This window comes from Podarcis tiliguerta (genome assembly GCF_965153285.1).
Source record: "Podarcis tiliguerta genome assembly, chromosome: 13".
Taxonomy (NCBI): Eukaryota; Metazoa; Chordata; class Lepidosauria; order Squamata; family Lacertidae; genus Podarcis; species Podarcis tiliguerta.
The window spans coordinates 34,836,709-34,859,023 of NC_139546.1; the positions used below are offsets into that span (position 1 = coordinate 34,836,709).

General features: G+C 45.7%; 1 protein-coding gene across 5 annotated transcripts in view; it reads right to left on the reverse strand.

Annotated features, from left to right (window-relative positions):
* LOC310663579 (immunoglobulin superfamily member 1-like) overlaps positions 1 to 22,315 on the reverse strand; it is a 39,362-nt gene that overhangs the window by 9,652 nt on the left and 7,395 nt on the right. The window contains exons 1-11 of one of the 5 annotated variants that reach the window (XM_083411579.1): positions 20,758 to 22,176; positions 20,594 to 20,629; positions 19,426 to 19,716; positions 18,623 to 18,916; positions 18,100 to 18,402; positions 16,166 to 16,456; positions 5,156 to 5,434; positions 4,038 to 4,328; positions 3,071 to 3,190; positions 1,698 to 1,735; positions 436 to 1,253 (exon numbers count right to left, since the gene is read on the reverse strand). In XM_083411579.1, the coding sequence (XP_083267705.1) occupies positions 1,095 to 1,253; positions 1,698 to 1,735; positions 3,071 to 3,190; positions 4,038 to 4,328; positions 5,156 to 5,434; positions 16,166 to 16,456; positions 18,100 to 18,402; positions 18,623 to 18,916; positions 19,426 to 19,716; positions 20,594 to 20,629; positions 20,758 to 21,007 (2,352 nt within the window). In that variant the 5' untranslated portion in view covers positions 21,008 to 22,176 and the 3' untranslated portion in view covers positions 436 to 1,094. Of the gene's footprint in view, positions 1 to 435; positions 1,254 to 1,697; positions 1,736 to 3,070; positions 3,191 to 4,037; positions 4,329 to 5,155; positions 5,435 to 16,165; positions 16,457 to 18,099; positions 18,403 to 18,622; positions 18,917 to 19,425; positions 19,717 to 20,593; positions 20,630 to 20,757; positions 22,180 to 22,315 lie in introns of those variants that run through there. The other 4 variants (XM_083411577.1, XM_083411576.1, XM_083411578.1 and 1 more) reach the window with 4 other exon arrangements.

Sequence of the window (22,315 nt, forward strand, 5' to 3'; positions counted from 1 at the left end):
GTTAACTCTCTCCTCCTAGCTGTTCCCCATTTGGTATTTCCCAGCTTCTGCCTTCTCAACTATGTCCCTCTGCAAACCACTGTTCCAAATCTATACTGTCCTCCCGCTCCTGGGAAGAGTCAGGATCCTGATCACTAGCAGGGGGAAGGGCAGGCTCTCACCATTTCTCCTCAGTGCAGCCCTCTTCAGCACGGTCCCTAACAACACCCCACTTCTCTAGCCCCGATTCTGGCAAGCAAGAGGCAATATTACATCACGACACAAACCAGCCAGGCAAAAGCCCTCAAGATGGTGTAGAGGATCATTGCCTGCGGAGAGCCCCAAGGGCCACACCCAGGCCCCAGAAGTGAGGTCCCCTCCCCTATTTTGGCCTCTTTCCATATTACCATCAGTAAGGAAGAATCTGCAGAGAGGATGTGGTCTTCCAACACAGCCGTAAAAGCAGCTGCCCTATTCTCTTTTTTTATAATAAATTTTTATTAGTTTTTTTACACAAAACTTGACGTTATTCAATTCACTTTCAATATCATAATTTCTTACATTTTGACTGGCCTTTTATTTTCTATGGTATTATAACTTACATTACAATCATTTATTTATTCACCTTCCCTTGCCTATTATCCAAATCCGGCTCATAATTTCATTGGGCTGCAGCTTTTTCTCATATAGTCCAAAAAGAACCTCCGCTCTCCGACAAAGTTCCCATCTTTTTGATCTCTTACTTTTGCTGTCAGCTTTGCCATCTCTGCATGGTCCATTAACTTTAACACCCACTCTTCTTTTCACTTCTGCGCATACAGGATTCCGGCTGCGGTAGTAGCTTACACAAACAACTTAACCATCTCTTTAGGAACCTCTGCCCCTATCATCCCGGGGGGGGGGGGGGAATGCTTCAGGCCTCTTGGGAATAGCTATTTTAAACATCTTTTTAAATGCATTATGTATGGCCTGCCCAGCAATGGTTTTTTTCCGTGAATAAGGCCACCATATGAAACCCATCTCCCATGTTGCGGAAGCTAGAAATAAGCAAAATGTCCATAACACTCGGGGATAAGCCAAGGTCCCAGAAATCTCTGCATTGCAAGATGTCCTCCTTATTGGTGCTCCTTGGTTCTGTGTTGGGCCACTGTTGCATAAGTACAGGACTCAGGGATCCCGTCCGCATCGGGTGCTGGTTTGGTTTTCAATGACCTGTGGCTCAGTACAGCATAGGAAACTCCATCAGGGTCTTCTTCAGGCTCAGACTGCAATGGCTATGGAGGGAAAAAGAAGGAGATGTAGCCTGCAGTCCTGCCATTCGGTCTGCTAGAGTGACATACAGTGGAAACAAAGCAGGAATGGAGAAACTGCTGCTCTCCAGATCTTACCGGATTACAACTCCCATCATCCATGGCCTCTGGCTATGGCTGATGGGGGATGTAGTCTAACAACATCTGCCACAGGTCCTCCATCCCTGGTCCAGAGAAATTCCAGGAATTTGGAAGAGCCAGTTCAAAAAATGGGCAAAGCTGGAGATGGGCACAGACCATGCGGAGGATGGTACCTGGCCCTCTGCCCCACCCCAAATCACATCAGCCCTGCCATCGCCTGTTACTTGGAAAGGCAGTGGCTGTTGCAATGAATTAGAGTCCTCCTCCCCCGGTTGGAATGTCAGGGCTGTAAAGTGTTGGCAGGACATTCATAAGTATATTTCTTACTATGTTTGCTGGCTGAGTTCTTTCATTGGCCACAGAACCTGTAGAGCAGAGATACACACTGTGAGATTTTTCACCCAATAGCTTTCTGAGTAAAGTTATGGATGGTGTTTTTCTGTCCCCACTGGCCCATATACAGTCGTACCTTGGTTGTCAAACTTAATCCATTCTGGGAGTTCGTTCCACTCCCAGCACCATTCAGAAACCAAGGTGTGGCTTCTGATTGGCTGCACTGCTGGTTAACATGCAGATCAACAGTGAAAGGACGCCACAAGAGGTAAACAACAAAAACATGAAACAAGCCAGAAAAACCTTCAAATAAAGAGATGGGAGTGGTGGAATAACTCCATGGTGGTAACGGCATTGTGTGACTCACAAGCAAGGAAGTAGCAGCAGCACCACTAATGTGGAATGGATCATACCTGAAATGGATGGTCAATTATATCCACCATGTGAATTTATAACTACAGTGGTACCTTGGTTCCAAAATGCCTTGATACTCAAACAACTTGGAACCCAAACACTGCAAACCTGGAAGTAAGTGTTCCGGTTTGCGAACTTTTTTCGGAAGCTGAACATGCTCCGTTTTGAATGTTACGCTTCCGTTTTGAGTGTTATGCTTCCGTTTTGAGTGTTATGCTTCCGTTTTGAGTGTTATGCTGAGGTCTGTCTCTTTTTGCTATTTATTTTGCGTTTTTGTTTTTGTGGCTCTTTTTTTGTGACTGTGTGGAACCCAGTTCAGCTACTGATTGATTGTGTGATTGATTGTGTGATTGAGGTACATTGTTTATTGCTCTCATTTTATAGATCAATGGTCTCGTTAGATACTAAAATTCATGTTCTTTTAGGGGTGGTTTTTAAAAGTCTGGAATGGATTAATCCATTTTGCATTACTCTCCATGGGAAAGCACACCTTGGTTTTGGAACAGACTTCCGGAATGGATTAAGTTTGAGAACCAAGGTACCACTGTATTCTGTTAGATCACTGTATTAACTTGTGAGTATTTTAACTGATGAATTGATTTCTACTGGCACATGGTGTACACGCTGCTGGCTTTGTGCTATTATTTATCACATATATATTGCATAAATAAAGAAATGCACCCCGCCCCCTTTGCTCAGGCCCAGCAGCAGCTTTAGAGATTTCACCAGGCACTGGCCCAATACCATCAAGTCTGCCTGTCCAACCATATTTTGTTTTTAAAAGAAGGGCGTTCTCTCTCTGAGATTGCAACCTGTCTTGACACCTGGGGCTTTAATCTTCTCGTGTGGAACATGAAGTGGTACAGCTCCCACAAAGTAAGCATTTATATCCTCGGTTTATGCATGCTTTCATCTCAGCCCTTGCAGAACAACTGATCCAGAAGCTTACTCACCCTTTTTCCTTTTTCTGGACAATACAAAAGCAAGGATCAGCAGGAAGAGGACCGAAAGGAAGACACCGGCAGCAATGCCTGCCCACATGGCAATTGAATGTCCGGCTTTTGAATTCCCACCTGTAAAACCATGAAAAGGAGACCTAGAGTTAGAATACTGCCAATGCTCACCAAACCCCACACAGGCAGGGCCCATAAGCTCCCATGAAAGACCCTTCTATCAATTCACGGAGCTTTCTATTCACCCTCTGTGTAATCATCTCCCAGTGCTGTGAATCAAGCACATCTTGATTCCAGTAAGGCTTTGGACAAAGTTCCCCATAATATTATTGTGAGATGCTGGTAAAATGTGGGTAGAGGATGTTACTGTTGGGTGGATTTGTAGCTGGTTGACTAACCAAACCCAAAGGGTGCTCACCAATGGGGAAAAAACACACTGAGAAGTGTGGTGCTGTAGGGTCCAGTCCAGGGCCCAGTGTTGTTCAATATCTTTATAAAGACTTGTGGACTGTCCGGATGCAGAGGAGATGTGGAGGGCATCAGCACTCCCCAGGGAGCCCCCATGGGAAGATGGTTCAGAGCCACTGGTGGTGGGACAATGAGGAGTGGTCAGAGGGAGGAAGAGCCGACTGTGAGGAGGAAGGGTCATACCCAGGTGACAGGGTTTAGTGAGCAGGAAGTGTCTGGGGCAGAGGGCAGTTCAGAATTAGAGGCAGAAGAGGGAGTTGGAGAGGTGTGGGGCCAGGAGACAGAGAGGCAGGATGCTGTAGAAGTCAGGGAATCCACCATTTACAAATGTTGAAATGATACCCAACTGTGACGTGAAGAGGGAGAGATACCTCCTTTTAAAACTAAGGAATGGTGGAGCCAGCACACGTTTCCAGTTTCATTTACAATTGCAGCAAATTAAAACCTGTATTGGTGCAATTTGCAAAAGATGCATACAAGGATTAAGACAGGATCTTACCTGTTACTTTGATGTGTACTTCATCACTGTAGTTTGAGCATGCTTGCGTGTTCTCGAGCTTTAAGCAATAGCTACAGCGATAGATGCCCCCATCTGATTCTTTGGCATTGATAATGGGAAATAGAACTTCTCCTGATCCCATCATCTTGCTTTCATAAGTATTTGAAGAATTTTCTATGTGCAGAGTAAATTCTACTTCTTGCTGTTCTTTGGTCTTACAGTGGATGTTGGCATTTCCTTCCAGAGCAATCACCTCACCTGGGCTCACTGAGATGGAAGGTTTGGGAGAAGCTTATCCAGGGGGAGAGAGAGAGAAAGAGGGATGCTTAATCCTTTGATCTTACACAATAGTCTGGCTTTGTAAAATGCTATTGGGGAGCATAGAAAACCATATGCTATTCAGAGTGTGAATATTGATAGGAGGCATTTACAGTGGTACCTCAGGTTACATACGCTTCAGGTTACAGACTCCGGTAACCCAGAAATATTACCTCGGGTTAAGAACTTCACTTCAGGATGAGAACAGAAATCGCGCAGCAGCGGCATGGCATCAGCAGGAGGCCCTATTAGCTAAAGTAGTGCTTCAGGTTAAAAACAGTTTCAGGTTAAGAACATACCTTCGGAACAAATTAAGTACTTAACCTGAGGTACCACTGTATGCCATTACTCAGGAGATGTGAGCCTTGTCAGGGAAGGCAAGCTACACAGCAGAGATGCCCTGGGAGAGGGACAGAACCTATTGGGGCAGGATTGCTGTGGACCCCCCATTGTAGGCTTCGGGTTGCATAGTAACGTCCATTGTCTTGGCCGTTGACTAGGACCTGGGTGTGTGACAAATGGAGTGCAGAGTAGGGTTATATTGTGTGCTACACAATCTGCATTCCATTACGACTTTGGTTACAGAGAATGCATTTTAATCTGGAACGCAATACTAATGATTAAATAGAAATGGAGATAAAGAATCCCTTTTGATAGGTACATATTTTGATCAGTGCAGTTACAGTTCAGTTATATAGTTCAATCAGTGCACTTTCCCCCCATTTGATTGGCAGATGGAGTAAACCCAACACCCATTTTAGCGTCATTTGTAAAACTGTCACACTCTGCCAAGCCCTCACCTGTTACGTTGATGTAAAGTCTGTCACCTAGATGCGAGCATTTGCCATCGAAGCAATACCTACAATGATAAATTCCTCCATGTTCTAGTTTGGCCTCAGAAATGAAAAAATCCGCTGTATAAGACGAAGATTTCTCAGATCGCACATACTTTGCAGGTTCTCCCTTGAAGAGCTCAAAGGTGGCTCCGTAATATGGACTCCAACATTGGATGTAGAAATTCCCCCCAAGGGCGACATTAGGACTGGGAATCACTGAAATCGAGGGCTTGGGATATTGTCCTGATCAAGAAAGAGAATGGGAAGGTGGTTTGGAAGGTGGAACACTGGCAACAGCCTCCTTCTGTTAAATAGGAGGCTTTCACCTGCAGCTGGAGAATCGAATAGAGTGAGTTTGTACAAAAATTCAAACGACAATGCTGGATGACTCTGCTTTGACATTATCCAACAGAGCAGGGGTTATCCAGCTGTGGTCCCTCAGCGGCTGGCTGCCCATGAGCTTCCTTTAGGGGGCCTGTGGCCTGTCTGAGAAAAAAACACACACCTACAAATCTTGTGACATCTGGCAGAGTGTATTACAACAGCTACAACAGGCATAAAATGAATTAAGTCATCCTCCAAGACTCTCACCAATTTTCATCTGATCCATGGCCGGAGGAGGGGAGTTTGGGAACCGCTACAATGCAGCCCATATCCATCAGTTTGTGTAAATTTCTGGTCAGCAAAGTTTTTTTGTTTTAAAAAGCAGCTCTATCATCACTCAGAGATGCAGTAGCTTGAGGAAGAGTCAAAAGAGAACCGAGTCCAAAAGGTAGCAGGTACCTTCCTTGGAAATGTGGGGTGTAGACATAGAGCAGTCAAGTCCAACACTCCTTGTTTCCTAGAATGGACACACAGAGGAAGGTGGCTCCAAAAAGGGAGGACTTCCTGCAATACCTGTTGGGAGCCACTCCCTCTGAGTGTGACCAGGTAGATAGGTGTGACCCAAGTGAAGCCGTATAAAAGGGCTGGGCACACAGCCATCTTCCTCTTTGAATCTCTCTTTTGATCCTGCTGTTCATATGCATGTAGGCCACATGTTGTACGTCTGAAACTTCACTTGTCTTGTCTACATTTTCCTGCATATGAAACCGAAGCTGCAGCTAAAGCCTGCCTTCAGATTGCTACTGAATGTGAGTCAACTTTATTCTTATTTTAAGAAGATGACTTTGTGTTGTTATTGTTTTAAGAGGGAAATAAAGGGGAAATGACCAGGAAGAATCACGTCTGCACAAAGGGCATCCTGGATTGCTTAGTTAAAAGGTTGAAACCAGCCATCAACAAGCTTCACTAGGCAGAGGGCCTTCTCGGTAATGGCGCCTGTCATGTGGAAGACCATCCCATCAGATGTCAAGGAAATAAACAACTATCTGACTTTTAGAAGACAGCTGAAGGCAGTCCTATTTAGGGAAGTTTTTAATGTCTGAAGTTTTATTCTGTTTTTAATATTCTGATGGAAGCCTCCTAGAGTGGCTGGGGATAATAATAATAGTAATAGTAATAGCATTCCTTGCAGTAAATAATAATGATAGTTGTTGTTGTTTACTGCAAGGAATGTGATCTGCTCTATGCTCACTAGCATGAGCGAGGAAAGAACATATCTTATAAATTTATCCTCTCCTACCTTCCTTAACAGGGACGCGGGTGGTGCTGTGGATAAAAGCCTCAGCGCCTAGGGCTTGCCGATCGAAAGGTCGGTGGTTCGAATCCCCACGGCAGGGTGCGCTCCCATTGTTCGGTCCCAGCGCCTGCCAACCTAGCAGTTCGAAAGCACTCTCGGGTGCAAGTAGATAAATAGGGACCGCTTACTAGCGGGAAGGTAAACGGCGTTTCCGTGTGCAGCTCTGGCTTGCCGGAGCAGCAATGTCACGCTGGCCACGTGACCCGGAAGTGTCTTCAGACAGCGCTGGCCCCCGGCCTCTTTGAGTGAGATGGGCGCACAACCCTAGAGTCTGTCAAGACTGGCCCGTACGGCAGGGGTACCTTTACCTTTTTACCTTCCTTAACATTCTTACAGAAACTTCAGAGTGACACATGAGCAGCTGAGATGGACACAGGTTGTCTAAAGACAAAGGAGGATGGGGCACTTGCACCTGTCATCCTTGCACACTACAGGGAAAGTGTGGGAACTCCAGCAGTAGTGAGAAAAGCAAGCTTGATTGTGGGAGGCCCTGGCATTGAACTCCCATTCTGCCCTATGCCTCTCTCCCACTCTTGGGATTATTTTGTTGACCCAAACTCACCTCTAGCCATTTGCCACTGCCTGGTCAGCCAACACCCTGGAAAGGAGAGGATTGTGTTAGAGGCGAGACATCTGAGCAAAAGGATCTGAAGCTGGGCCTCTGAGCTTCCCACAGCGCCTTGGCCACTTGCTCTGCCCCCACCATCTTGCAAGGTGGGATACTAACCAAGAAAAAGGATGCTGGAAGACAGCCTCATGGCGTGGGTTCTGCCGCTAGCAGGGAGTCCTGTTTGCTCCTGTCTTTGCTGTGTCCTGAACGACGGTCTTGGTTGGCAGCTGTTGCTGCTGAAATCCGGCAACTTTCTGTTACACAGCGGATCCTCAGCACAAATCGCTTCTCTCTGTTTGATATTCTGATGATAGTCCCCTCCCTAGACTGCCTGATTAACCACATCTCCTATTATGTCACAACTGTGGGTTGCACAATGGAATGAACGGAAGTGAACAGATGAAACTTCTGCATTTTTTGGAAAAATGGTTTAGCATAGATTGTATCCCCTGTGCTTTTTTATAGCTGTTGTCCTGAGACAGAGGCAGTGGTGTAGCATTGGGGGAGGGGCAGAGGGGTGATTGCCCCAGGCACAAAATTGTATGGGGCACAAAATTTCAACACCCACTGCTGCCTTGATGCAGTCGTGTATTTCCGTCGCTGGGCTCTGTTGAAAATAGCTTCTGCATCCAAACCAGGAAGTGATCTCTCCAGACAATGGAAAAAGTCTTTTCTTATCTCTGCAGCTGCAATCTCCCGGGTGACATGGACGATGTTAAGCAGTTGAATGTGCATGTGTCCTCTGTCCGTTTGTCTCCCATCCATCCCCCTCTGTACAGCTCCGGGCGCAAGCAACCCATGCTATGTCACTGGACAGAGGGATTCTCAGCAGTATTGTGAGGGCGAAAGGAATCTAGTACTGCCAGTCACACGTCATTGCAAATTCAAGTCCCGAGCAGCCCATTGGGATTTGACAACTTGCCTCTGTTCAGCTTTTAGGTGTGGGATATTTACAATGCAGTCAAACCAACGATTCATGTTTGATAGATGGGTACATGATGGGAGCTGAAGCTCACAGAGTTTTCCTGTACGTTTGCTAGAGAGGACCTTCTGAGTGGCGATCCCACTGTGCCCTGAGAGGGAGAGGGTGTGGCCCTATATATTCCCCTTACCTGGGCACCTTCTCTTTTCACTCTCTTCACTCTTACTCTTCATCTCATCTCCAAGCCAGAAATGAGAACTGCTAAGTCTGAGCTGTAGCTCAAACTCCATCTTAAGCTAGACTAAAATATGTCTAACTGAATTACCACTTTAAGCCCGCCTCCTGTATCTCTTATTCTGCAACAGATACTCTGAGTGAGTAAATGTTGCTTTTACCTTTTGTAAGACTGTTTGTGTGATTATTGTTTTAAGGGAGAGTAAATGGGGAAATAGCAGGAGAATCCAGAAGCAACCTGCATTACTTAAACGAAAAGGCTAAAACTAGCCTAGCTAAGCTTCCCTTTTAAGCTGCAAACGGATGTACCCTGTTGAACTCACAAACATGAGAAAAGAAGGATAATATCTAATAAGCCTATCCTCTGCCAGCATCTATAGACATCCCTACATAAGGTAGCCCAAGTCCCATCTTCCCATGAAACAAACAGCCTCTACCCAACCATCCCCTGATTCTTGTCTGCAGTTTCTTGGAAGTGTGTTCTTCAGAGGCACAATTCTCAGTAGAGTACCGAACTGGTTGGGGTCAGGAAAGCTGGGCAGGGGGGAATTTAGGGGTGGAAATTTCAAACAGTAGTGTGTGGGGGGGGTGTCATAGGGTTGCCATATTTTGAAGAGCACAAAGGAAGTCACATTTGCCAACTTCTGCTTTTAACTATGGATCGCTATGATGACTCTCATTTTACATACGCATGAAAATTATTATTATTATTATTATTATTATTATTAATCATTTATACCCCGCCCATCTGGCTGGGCTTCCCCAGCCACTCTGGGCGGCTTCCAAAAAAATATTAAAATACTGTAATACATCAAACATTAAAAGCTTCCCTAAACAGGGCTGCCTTCAGATGTCTTCTAAAATGTCTTCTAAAAAGAGGACATGTCTGGGGAAAAGAGGACATACGGCAGCTCAGCCTTCTTCCTTGTGAAATCTAGATTGACTCCCTCATAGTCTTTCACATCACCTTCTGCTTGTGAAGTGCAGTGCGGGGTGGGGGGAAATCAGGCAAAATTGCCCTTGTAGCTCCGTATGCAGTAGGGGGGAGCTGGCTCATGTAGAAACCAAGAGGGAAAGAACAGGGCAAAAAATAAAAAAAGCTCTCGCAAGCTGAGTCTGAAAAAATTTCAGACTAAAAGGGAAGAAGTAGTGGCATCATTTGTCATCTGACTCATGAGTCAGCCAGAGGCAGCGACCAAGAAGCATGGTGCTAAATATTGCTACTCTGGATTGGATCCTGGGAATCTGTTCAAAACGAACAACCAAGTGGATTTCCTTCCAGCCATACATTCAACCGCCACTGTGGCACTGCCTCTTGCTCTGAAAGGTTTCAATCTTTGTTCTTTATAACATACCTTTTTTAAAAAAATAAGGGCGCACATATATGTGTGAATAGATACATTAATCGCTCTGCAATATAAATTGTTTAGCTATTCATTGATATATACTGGTACTTTCCCCCCTTTTTTCCTGAAGTGTATTTTGTTGCCAAAGGCATCCTATATCCATTAGGCCTGCACTCCTAACCACGTTATGCTAACCTATGAAATTAATCCTAATTCATTCAGTGAGGCCTACTCCCAGGTAAGTGGGGTTAAGATATCAGTCTTATTCTGCTTCCTATTGTGAATTTTAAACAGCAACTAAATGCAACATTCACTATTGTTATCATGAAGCTACTGGGAGAGGTCACCTGGACTTTTGGGGGGTTGTTGTCCCCAGCAGCCTGACGACACCCACCTCTAGTTCTCCTTTCTGCCCAAGTCCAAAGCAGCTTTCTTAGTTCTCAACTCAATCTGTCATCACTAAAGGACTGAATGAGGGCCAACAAATTGAAACTTAGTCCAGGCAAGACTGAGGTGCTCTTGGTCAGTGTCAAGGCCTCAGTGAATCCCATGGTGGCAGCAAAGAAGCAGATAAGAAAAGAAGAGTTCTGACCAATTAGTTTATTCAACAATCAAAGTGAGAGAGAAAGGAATGAGTTTCTCTCTCTAGAAATGGTCTTGCTCCAAGTAAAGTCCCACCCCCTTCGTCTCTCTCATACTATGTCTTCCTTGTGCCGGTTGCTCTGGTCTTTCTTTCTCTCAGCTCTCTGTTCAGCTACTCTTGCAGCACGCCTAGTCCTGGGCTCAGGGGGCTCAGGAATGCTTTCCAAAGACAATGAGTCTGTCGGCTGCCTCTCTCCTGCTGCTTCCCTTTCTTCCTGCTGTTCCTCTTCTAGTATTTCCCATCTTCTGCCCTCTGCAGACTGTGAACTATGCCCTTCTGCAAACCACTGCTCTAAATCGACACTGTCCTCCTGGTCTCGGGAAGGTTCAGGAGAAGGGGGAGCAGCCCCCACCGTTCCTCCCCAGTCCAGCCCCTGACAGTCAGTCGGAAGGCAGGACAGGGAATAGGGATTTGGTTTGTGCTGGATGGGGTAACACTCCCCCTGAAGATGCAGGTTTGCAGTTTGAGTGTGATCCTGGCTCAGACCTAAGCATAGATGCCCAGGTTTCAATAAAAAGACAATTTTTTAAAGGCTAGCAGTGTAAACATGCGTTTGGGAATCTGAGTACAGAGTATTCAATCCACAGAGTTGAAGATTCTTTTTTTATTTTTTTTAAATTGATTTTACAAATATAGAATTACAGTGGTACCTTGGTTTGCAACCGTTTTGGATTACAACCACATCAAACCCGGAAGTGTGTGTCCCTTTTTTGGGATTACAACCCTTTTGGGGGGGGGGTTACAAAAAGCTTGCCTTGGGTTACAACCTGTTTTGGTTTATGACCGGTCCTCCAGAACGGATTATGGTTGTAAACCAAGGTACCACTGTATAACAATCCAAATACATATTCATATATAGAGATTACTCTGAATCTCACAACTTCCCCCCACCCCCTCCAATGGTCTTAATATCAACATTAAAATCTGCAAATTATTGCATAATCTGTAATTTGTATCAATCCATGTTATCCAAGATATCCATTACATTACAAGTGAGATTAAAATCCTGCTAATGTATCCATCATTTTACAGTGGTCTCCTAACTAAACTATAATTTCCCCCATTCTTTTTTTGAAGTTTTTGTCCTCTTGGTTCCTGAGCTTTCCAGTCAGCTTTGCCATTTTGGCACAGTCCATTCCTCTCTAGTAGAGACTTTGTCTTCTTTCCATCTCTGGGCTAATAGCATCTGAGCGACTGTATGTAACCCGTACGTAAAAAGTCTTTTCTGATCTTTTGAAATGTCGGTACCTATACTTCCTAATAGAAAACCTTCTGGGGTTTTTTTAAAGCAAAAGTTATTTTAAACATTTTTTTCCATTTCATTATATATCATCTCCCAGAAAACTTTTATTAGCTTAGACGTCCACCACATATGATAAAATGTAGTGCTGAAGATTCTCAACCCTGGATTGGGCGATGTTCTCAACCGCAGGGCCAAACCGCCTTAGTGAGCCAGGAGCCTAAGGAAGAACTCTACAGAAAGGAGGTAGTCAGTGGTCAAAGAAGAAGAGTACATACATATTTTGAGTGCCCAGCTCTTTGGTGGGAGCAGCAGGTTCTCTCGGTGAAGAAGGCTCTACTTAGGAAGCATTGTCCTGCTAGAAATGTCCCTGCAAACCAAGGATCAGCCGAGGTCCCAGAAGTCTCTACGTCCTAAGAGGTCCTGCTTGTCAGTCCTACTTTGGTCTGCCTTGGGCCAATGTTGCGTAAGTACAGCTTTCAGGGATCCTGTCAGCATCGGGTACCTGTTTGGATTTCAGGGCCCCGTGGTTCAGAGCAGCGTAAGAAACTCCATCAGGGTCTTCTCTGCTGTGGGATTCCAGGGCCTATGGAGGGGGGAGAGGGAGATATTTAGCATGCAGTCTCTGCCACTACATCTTCTAGAGCAGGGGTCAGCAACCTTTTTCAGCCAGGGGCCGGTCCACTGTCCCTCAGACCTTGTGGGGGGCCGGACTATATTCTGGGAGGGAAAATAAATGAATTCCTATGCCCCACAAATAACCCAGAGATGCATTTTAAATAAAAGGACACATTCCACTCATGTAAAAACACACTGATTCCACGGGCCGGATTGAGAAGGCGATTGGGCTGCATCCGGCCCCTGGGCCTTAGGTTGCCTACCCCTGTTCTAGAGGGACAATGGGAATGATGAATGAGAATGTGTAAATGACAGGAATTTGATCACCAACTTCCAGATAGGAGCAAATGGCATCTGGGCAGGGGCATCGGAATGGGTGTGTGGTGGGGGCAGTCTGCCCCAGGTGCCATCCCAGAGAGGGGTGACAAAATGCCCCCTGGGAGGATCGTGCTGCCGCTCCATGAATGGAACCCCCCCCCCCCCCGAGGATTGTCCCGCCCTGTGGGAGGATCGCCCTGCCCTGCCACTCTGGGTGCAGGTGCGGCAAACTCCGCCACTGCACCTGGGGCTGCCACTCAGCTCTCAAGAGGATGAGTGTTACTTGGCACTCTGCACATGCTTACACACCCACAGTCAAATGAGCCTACTGCTAAAAAATAAATAGAATGTTGCCAGACAGGATCACACTTTCTTTCTTTTTTGACATAACTCTGCAACCCTAAGGCTAAATGGGTACATTTGGAATGCACCTTCCCTCTCCACAAACTTCTGGTATAAAACTGAGCTGCTTTATACACTGTCAGTGAATCCGAAGAAGAAGGAGGAGGAGGAGGAGGAGGAGGAGGAGTTTGGATTTGATATCCTGCTTTATCACTACCCGAAGGAGTCTCAAAGTGGCTAACATTCTCCTTTCCCTTCCTCCCCCACAACAAACACTCTGTGAGGTGAGTGGGGCTGAGAGACTTCAAAGAAGTGTGACTGGCCCAAGGTCACCCAGCAGCTGCATGTGGAGGAGCGGAGACTCGAACCCGGTTCCCCAGATTACGAGTCTATCACTCTTAACCACTACACCACAGTGGCAGAGATGTGCTTTTTTCCTTCTTAGATTGAAGGGCCTGGAGTGTAGGAGGTTGGCAGGATGTCCACAGTCATAAAGGTTTTTGTTTACAGGGAAGTTTTTGCTGCTAGGAAAGCTTACTGTGTTCGGCGGTTGGCTTCTTTCGTGGGCCATGGAATCTGCAGATCAGAAAGAGAGCATGAGATTCTTGGCTCAATCTGTTTCAGAGCAGCTTTGTGGGTTCTGCTCCCTCCCCATGTAGCCTAATTCTTAAGACCAGCCTTCCCTAACCTGGTGCCCTACAAGTCCTATCAGCCCTGACTATTGGCCATGCTGGAGTTGTCATCCAAAAACTTCCACAAGAAGGACATTGAGGTGGGAAAGCCTGACTGAGACCTTTCTCTTCATGGATGGAGAAAACTTCTCGCTTCATTTCTGTGAGGCTGTGTGTCACTCTGCATTGGAAAAACTTCTACCAAGGTAACCCATAAACTAAATTGCTTTTTAAAATAAATTTAAATAACACACATAGAAAATTTTTCGTCTGCTAGAGATGCAAAAAGATAACTTGCTGTTCAGGTCACTGAAAACCTATACTGCTCCAAAAACAGTTTTGCATGCTTTAATCTCTGCCACTGTAAAGCAGTCCATTCAGAAGCCCACTTACCCTTTCTGCCTTTTCTGTACAATATAAAGGCAAGTACCAGAAGGAAGAGAATCAGAAGGGAAAGTCCTGCCGCAATGCTTGCCCACAAGATGACTGCAAATCTGTCTGTAAAACCAGGTTACAGTTAGAATGCTACTAATGCTTATTCTGCAGTGTCCAGTGGCTATTAGGAATGATCTTTGGCCTTTGGATCTATCAATCAGCCTCCACAAGACCGCCTCCCAGTTCCCATACATGCATCCATTCGCCCCTGCATGACCACATCACTCAGGACAAGTCATGATGGCCATGCATGTGCTATACCTCCACCATCACAGGCAGTATACCTCTGAACGACTATTGCTGAAGATCATGCGCACGAGAGGGCTGTTCCATGCATTAAACTGCTTGTGGGCTTCCCATAAGCTTCTGGGTGGCCACTCTGAGACGAGAGTGCTGGACCAGATGGGCCTTGGATCTGATTCTGCAGGGGTCATTCTTACGACAAAAGCTTTCTATCTACTGCACAGTATGGACACCCACCGTGCTTTCCCATAATCCTAGGAAAGCCTTGGTTTTCACAGAAGCTACTCCTTACAGACTTATGATTCCCACCATCTTTATCAAACCACAGTTCACTGGATTCTTTTGAATAAGTCATGTGCTTTAAATGGTGTGTATGCCATCCATCCATCCATCCATCCATCCATCCATCCATCCATCCATCTCTCTCTCTCTCTCTCTCTCTCTCACACACACACACACACACACACACTGAATTTCCTTTACACTGGGAATATATGTGCAGATGAAACAATCCCAATCCACGGCAAATTGGGTGGAGTAACTGCTGCCATTCCAGAAAGGAGAGCACCAGTTTTGAAGTTGGAATGATCCACGTGTCTGGTCCCCGCAAGATGGTTGATTAAATCACACATATTTTCTAACAGGATGCAGGGCCAGCCCAAGCCATTTTTCTGCCTGAGGTGAGTGACAAGGGGGTGCCATTCCTCCCTTCCGCTCCATGTACTAAAACTCACCAGCTTCTCTAGGTGGTGCAGAGCTTGCACTGTGGGAGGTGGTATGGCACCCAACTCTGTCCTCTAACACTTCTCTTCCACTGGATCTTCTGTCTCAGGCAGGGCAGCTGATTTACTCTGCCTAACAGTAGGGCTGGCCCTGGATTCCGTGGGGAAGCAGTTCTTTCATACTGCCCTATGTCTATGAAAAGGTCACCCACCTGACCTTTCAGCTTCCTCCTTAAGTTCTACAAGTTACCACTCCAGCACTTGCCTCCCATCTGTCTTATTCAAGAATGTACTTTTCCACATCTTTATAGTTCAAACATCTTTCAGTCAAAAGGTATCAGTCCCTTCATTCCCTAGACATACAGAGATATGGATCTGAAGGTCAGCGGTTCGAATCCCCGTGATGGGGTGAGCTCCCATTGCTCGGTCCCTGCTCCTCCAACCTAGCAGTTCGAAAGCACGACAAAGTGCAAGTAGATAAATAGGTACCGCTCCGGCGGGAAGGTAAACGGTGTTTCCGTGCGCTGCTCTGGTTCGCCAGAAGCGGCTTAGTCATGCTGGCCACATGACCCAGAAGCTGTACACCGGCTCCCTCGGCCAATAAAGTGAGATGAGCGCCGCAACCCCAGAGTCGGTCACGACTGGGCCTAATGGTCAGTGGTCCCTTTACCTTTACCTTTAAGTGAATATTGACATGGGCTTCCTTCTATCTCCATGTACCTCCATCTCCCATGCACCTCACCTTGGATGCAATCATCTTCAATTCTGATCTAGCCTCTAGTAACCCGTTGCTGATGTAAACCTAAACACTCAGTTCCTCCATTCCTTGTAATGTGGCTCAAGGTCGCCTAGGGTGGTATTTGGCTTCGACAGCCATAATCCCTAGAGCTCATGCACAGAGAGTGAGAGTTAGGAGAAAGTGGGAGAAAGACATATGGAAGCTCGTCACCTGTCACAACCAGTTCCATGGGGTCACTTGACTCTGACCAAAGAAAGGGGTATCCTATGTGGTGATATCGGCAGGTGTAGCTCCCTCCATCCTCCAACCTCACTTCAGAGAAAAAAAACTTGGTTGCATTTCTGTTTTCTTCTGCCTTTTGTGATGCTATCAGGTTGTTTGATTTGAGCAAGGAGAAGGTCACATAATTCCTTGCCCCCTGACACTCAATGCTGACATTCATCCCAGTAGAAATCTGCTGTGTTGGTGTCAGAGTGATGGAAGGTTTAGAAAGCCGGGGATCTAGTGTTAGGAAAAAGAAAAGAAAAAAAAAGCCAGGAAAGGACTGAGACATGTTGCTTGTGATGCATTTAATGCATCCTGCTAATTTGCATCAGATCAAAAGACCTGTTTGCTATGCACAAAGTCACCTTCAATAGACATGTATTGGATATACTGTGCAGGCACATTGTGCAAAGAGAGTAGCATCCAAATACTTTATCATCCAAATTATTTCAGCTTCATCTCTTCCCGCCCGCCCCCCATCTTTCTACCCCTTAATGGTGCAAAGACATGTTTGAAAGTATGGGCAACGTGAACCACAATCTCTGGAGCTAGAGGGCAGGAAGGGAGGCTGAAACATATGCTAGTTCCCTGAATATTATCCCTGCCCCATCAAAACCAGTAGCTGGGGAACTAATAATGCAGAGCACATAAGGATATCTGCCTTATACTGAGTCAAACCATTGGTTCATCTATCTTGGCATTGTCTGCTACACTGATTGGCAGAGGCTCTCCAGCATTGCAAGCATGGATCTCTCCCTGCCCTACCTAGAGATGCTGACGATTGAAGCTGGAATCTTCTGCATGAAAAGCAGATGGCCCACCACTGAGATAGGGAACATGTAGCCACCCAGATGTTCCTGTGTGTCTTAGACTGCATGGGCAATGGTCAGGCATGGTGGGAGTTGCAGCAGAATCACATCTGGAAGGCCAAAGGTTCCCTTTCCCTGCTCCACCACATCACTGTGACAAACTATGTACCACAAGTACCACAGAATAACACAACAGCAGTCTATTTTCCACTTCTGGATGCAGTCTGTTTGGATTACGACCAGTAAGCAGGACGTGATAATTTGAAATGATCTTCATCTCATCTGTATACCTCCACACCCCCATTTCCAAAGGTCTTCGCCAGAAGCCTGAGCCAATATGCGACAATGCCATATAATCAGCCAAAAGGTTGAACAATTTCTCCTTCATGTTCAGGTGATGGAATGAAGCAAAGGCAGAGGGGGAGAAATTTCATTTATCAGAGACTTAAAGGCAGAGCTACCTAATCTGCAGTTTCCAAAATAATGCATTACAGCCAGTGCTTTTTTCTTTAAAAATGCCTAGGGATACGCTCCTTTTCCTACTCATATTGAAATACTGCCCACCCCCCATGAGGGCAAACTTAGATTCGCAAATTGTTTAGGGGTATGTGTACCCCTGCATCCCCCCAGGAAAAAAGCACTGATTACAATCCTAACAAAAATCTGTTAATCTGGATTATTGCCTATGCAACTGAATGCCTCTGCTTTTCAAAACTTAAAACGGTATATAAACCTTTATATTCCCAAAAATGTGTGTGTGTGTGTGTGTGTGTGTGTGTAATTAGCTAATTAATCGTTTTTCAATTACATCCCAAGACACTCAAGCCAGCAGAATGGTTCTTTACCTCATTTTGTCCTCACAACAACCATGTGAGGTAGGTTAGTTGACAAAGAGTGTGGTTCAATGTCATCCAGAACCATCAACTGCTTCATCACACTGGCAATGGACTCTCTGACAGAGACTTTAACCTTTCAATTAAACTACAGTTCCCAAACTACATGGAGGAAGCCATGACTGCTAAAGTGGTATAAGAGTCTTTGGTATGGATGCGACCCATGACAGAATCTCACCTGTGATGTTGATGTACACTCTATCACTGTAGCTTGAGCATCGCTGATTGAAGTCCAAGTCTGATTGGAAGCAATAGGTGCAAAAGTAGATCCCCCCATCAGTTTCCTTAGCATTGAGAATGGGAAATAAAATACTGCCTGGTTCCATCTTCTGGATCTCACGGTCACCCCAAGAATCTTCTCTCAGCAGAGTGAATTCTGCCATTGGGCTCTCTTCACTCTTACAGTGGATGGTTGCATTTTCCCCCCAGGCAATAAACTCATGTGAACTGACTGAGATGGAAGGTTTGGGATAGAATATCTCTGAATGGGAAAGAGAAGAAGAGGGATGTTTAAGGGCTGGTGCAACTCCAACATTCAGCAGAAGGCAGAACTACAATCTTTTAGGAATGTAATACAGAAAGAGAATGAGAGATATGTTAGGCAATGCATCATTTCCTTCTGGTTGAAGATGCAATAAATTCGACCTCCACTTTAGTATCATTTGTGAAACTGGCACACCAAGACGGAGCTGAGCCCTCACCTGTTATGTTGACGTAAACTCTGTCGCTGGAACCTGAGCATTTTCGAACTTGGTCTTGACTGAAGCAATATGAACACCAGTAGATCCCTCCATCTGTTTGCTTGGCATTAGGAATGAGAAATGCAATACTAAATGAAACAGTCCTAGAAAACAAATGCCCCGGAGTCCCTTCCTTGAAGAGGTAGAAAGTTGCTTGTTCACGGTATTCATTTGTACAGTGGATGAAGAATTGTGTCCCTAGGATGATGAGAGGACTGGGACTCACAAAGATGGAAGGCTTTGGAGAAAGGTCTCCTGGAAAAGAAAGAGGGCTGATATTCAGAAGGTGGAACATCTGCAACTGTATCACTCTCTAAATTAGGAAACTTGCTCTTGGAATATCTGCTCACCTGGGACAGAGAAGATGAGTGGCAATGCCATGTTCTTGTCGCATTTGGCAAGAAGGGAGGGGGCATTCTGGCAGCAACGGAAGTGGGGGGTGTGCAAGGAGTGGCACATTCCCATTTTGCCTCAAATGGTGACACAGGGTGGCCCCCTCCTGTCTTTCTGCAGCACCCATCTGCTCCATGGGGTTGTCTGTAGAGACATTCCCAACTAGACATATGCAACCAGTCACAATCACGCAGAGTCCTTACATGTGTGTCCACACAGTGGACTCTCTGCAGACAACCACATGTAGCATGTGATTGTTGCCTGAAGGAGTGGCGACATTAGGGTTAGGGCTTAAAACGAGAAACTGCTTAGCTTTCAACGTAAGTATGTGCTGCACATGAATAGGTCTAAGGACAGAGCAAAACTCTCACCTGTTATGTTGACATAAACATTATCGCTGAATTCTGAGCATTTATTTTCATTAAAGCAATATTTGCACTTGTAGAACCCGCCATTGGGTTCTACATGTTTGGCATTAGAAAGGGGGAAATCTGTATACTGTTTGGCAGTCTTAGAATCCACAGCCGCTGAACTCCCTTCCTTGACAAGGTAGAAAGTTGCTTCTGAATTATGTTCAGTCTTACAGCGGATATAGAAATCTTCACCTAGGATGACCTGAGGACTTGGTCTCACTGAGATGGAAGGCTTCCGATAAAGCTGTCCTGGGAAAGAAAGATAACAGGAGTCAGATTTGGAAGGCAGAGCAGTAGTAATGGGAGACTTGTAGTAGACTTGTATCAGGGTACAAAAATCCACAAAAGTGTGGTACGTATATTAATCAGTAACATTTTCCAATTGACATATATCTATATTTTCACATATTCCTCATCGCCATCCTGTTTTCTAAAGAAGTAGGAATCATATTTTGAACTGAGCAACAGCTGTAGGGCCAACAATATAGCCTTCAACCAATGACTCACTTCTGAGATAGCAGAGAGAGGGGGAGGGCTCGTTAACTTCCCCTTCCCTGTTGACATTGGAGGAGGACAGGGTGGAGAGGAAGTAGAAGAGTCCAGAACCTAAGGTCCTTTATGTAGCTCGGTTGCTCACTCTCCTGCATAAGCCAAGACACAGGAGACAGGCAGGACAGCGCCAGTTGTGATACAGGCACCCGGGAGGCAATGAAAGAGAAGATTCTCCCATAGTATCTGGTGATGTTTACAGTGGGAGGGGCAGGACTAAGGATCCCTGTGTCTAAACAGCCCTTGCACACAAGAGAAATAAACTGAAGTGGATAACTGGGAGGACGGTTTCCTTGACAGGTTGTCTAGAGACAAATAAATAAGGGCAGTTCAACTTTTCTAGAAAAAGAGGTACCGGAAATCACCATGAAAGCCTCCCTTGTTCTCTGATAATGGCAACTGCCCCCACCTAAAAGATGCCGGAACTGAGTTCCGACTGGGAAAAAGCCTTGAATATGAGACAGAGAAAGTCTACCATGAGAAAAGTAGTTCTGGTTGGAGGAGTCTACGGCATTTAGTTCCCATTCTTCTCACCCCCTATTTTTTATCACCATTCTCACGGCTGACTGACACTCACCTCTGGAGATCTGCCACTGCCTGGTCAGCCAACACCCTGGAAAGGAGAGGATCCATTTAGAGTCAAGATATCTGAGCAACAGAAACGGAAGCCAGGCCTCCAATCTCCCAGGCCTGCTCTTGCAAACACTCTGTTCCCACCGCCCTCCAAGGAGGGATACCAACCTAGAAAGAGGATGCTGGAAGGGAATTTCATGGCTTGGCTTCTGTAGCCAGCTGTTTGTTCCGTTCTCTCCTTATTCTGCTGTCTCCCGAGTGAAGATCTCAGCTGGAGGCTGTTGCCGCTGAAACCCAGCAATGTTCTGTGATGCAGCTCTTCCGCAGAAGAAATGACTCCTCTCTGATCGGTCAGTGCTGTTGTCCTTCTTCCGTTCCCACGGCTGCCTGACCAACCACATCCCTTATTAGTTTGCATCTATCTGATGGTTGCAAAACCAGAGGAAGTGAAGGGCTGAGTGTTTAGCGTAGAACACAACTCCTATTTTTAATTTTTCTAGTTCTCAGAGAGAGAGCATCTCAGTAGTATTGTTGGGGCAAAAGAAATCTAGTATGCCCAGTTGTACATCATGGCAAATTCAAGCTCTGGTCACTTACTGGCTTCTCCCCAAAGATATTGTGCCTATGCTGTCACTTTGGACCCTCTTGGTCAAAAAAGCACATTTAAGGAACAATTAAGGAGACCTGGTGGTGTGTCCCTCTGTACAGACTCACAGATATGTCGTGAGTTGTAAATTTAAGCTCCACAGAGGCATTGGGACTGCAGTTATGGTGGCTCCCCACTGCAGAGGAACGACCAGCCCCCAAATACAGTATTTGGCCCATTCATCAATCTGATCTTAGTTGGGTATGAAATGTTTAAAGACAGATTTGTTCCTTCACCTTCCAGGTTTCTCCTCCTATCTTTTTATTGCCCCCGCTTAGAGGAGCTCATCCAAACAGACTGTATTGAAACGGTGGTTGGTTGGTCCTTGTGAAAGGCGTGAGGAGGCCATGCCTGGATCTGAGCACTTCTTCAACAATGTCAGATATTTCTCTGTTGCCCGTGCTTCTTACTAGGGGGGCACGGTCTGCATTTTGTTAAAATAACCTTGTAGTAACCCACAGATTCACTTGTATTTCCCACGCACAATTTCTAGAATGGATAAAAAAAAAGGGGGGGTTTACATCCCCAAATTCAGGACAGCAGAGGAATTTCTACCCCCTTTTTTCTTTCTTCGCTAGTTTTTGCCATTGGGGCAGCAAGTGTAGCAAGTCTCCCAGGGGACGCTAGGGGGCCTGGAAGGGCACTCCTTCCCCCTGTACACCCTTCCACATGGTCACATACTCCAGCTACACAAAAAACTGTTTATGACAAAACAAAAACAAAAACCTTGTCCCCTGCCTTTGCCAATTAAACTAGGGATATTTCATTTCCTTTCCTTCAGGGGATATGCACTAGCATTCTTCCATGCTGGCTCCACACAACAGTCTTCTGACCCCATACCCTGAAAATCCTCTCATTTCCCCTGCTGGATTTCAGGAGCTGCTTTCTCACTGAGGATGGGCATTTCGGAGTCTGCTACTCCTGCCCAATCACAGTTCAAAGCAACAGAAAAGCAATTACCTAACTCACAGTCACATTGGTTTTAGATGGACGGGTATGCTTTTTATGGCTTTTCATTTGATACGGTTACTATGAGAGATAATAAAAAAAAAAGCAAAACACCCAGACAAGGAATAAAAT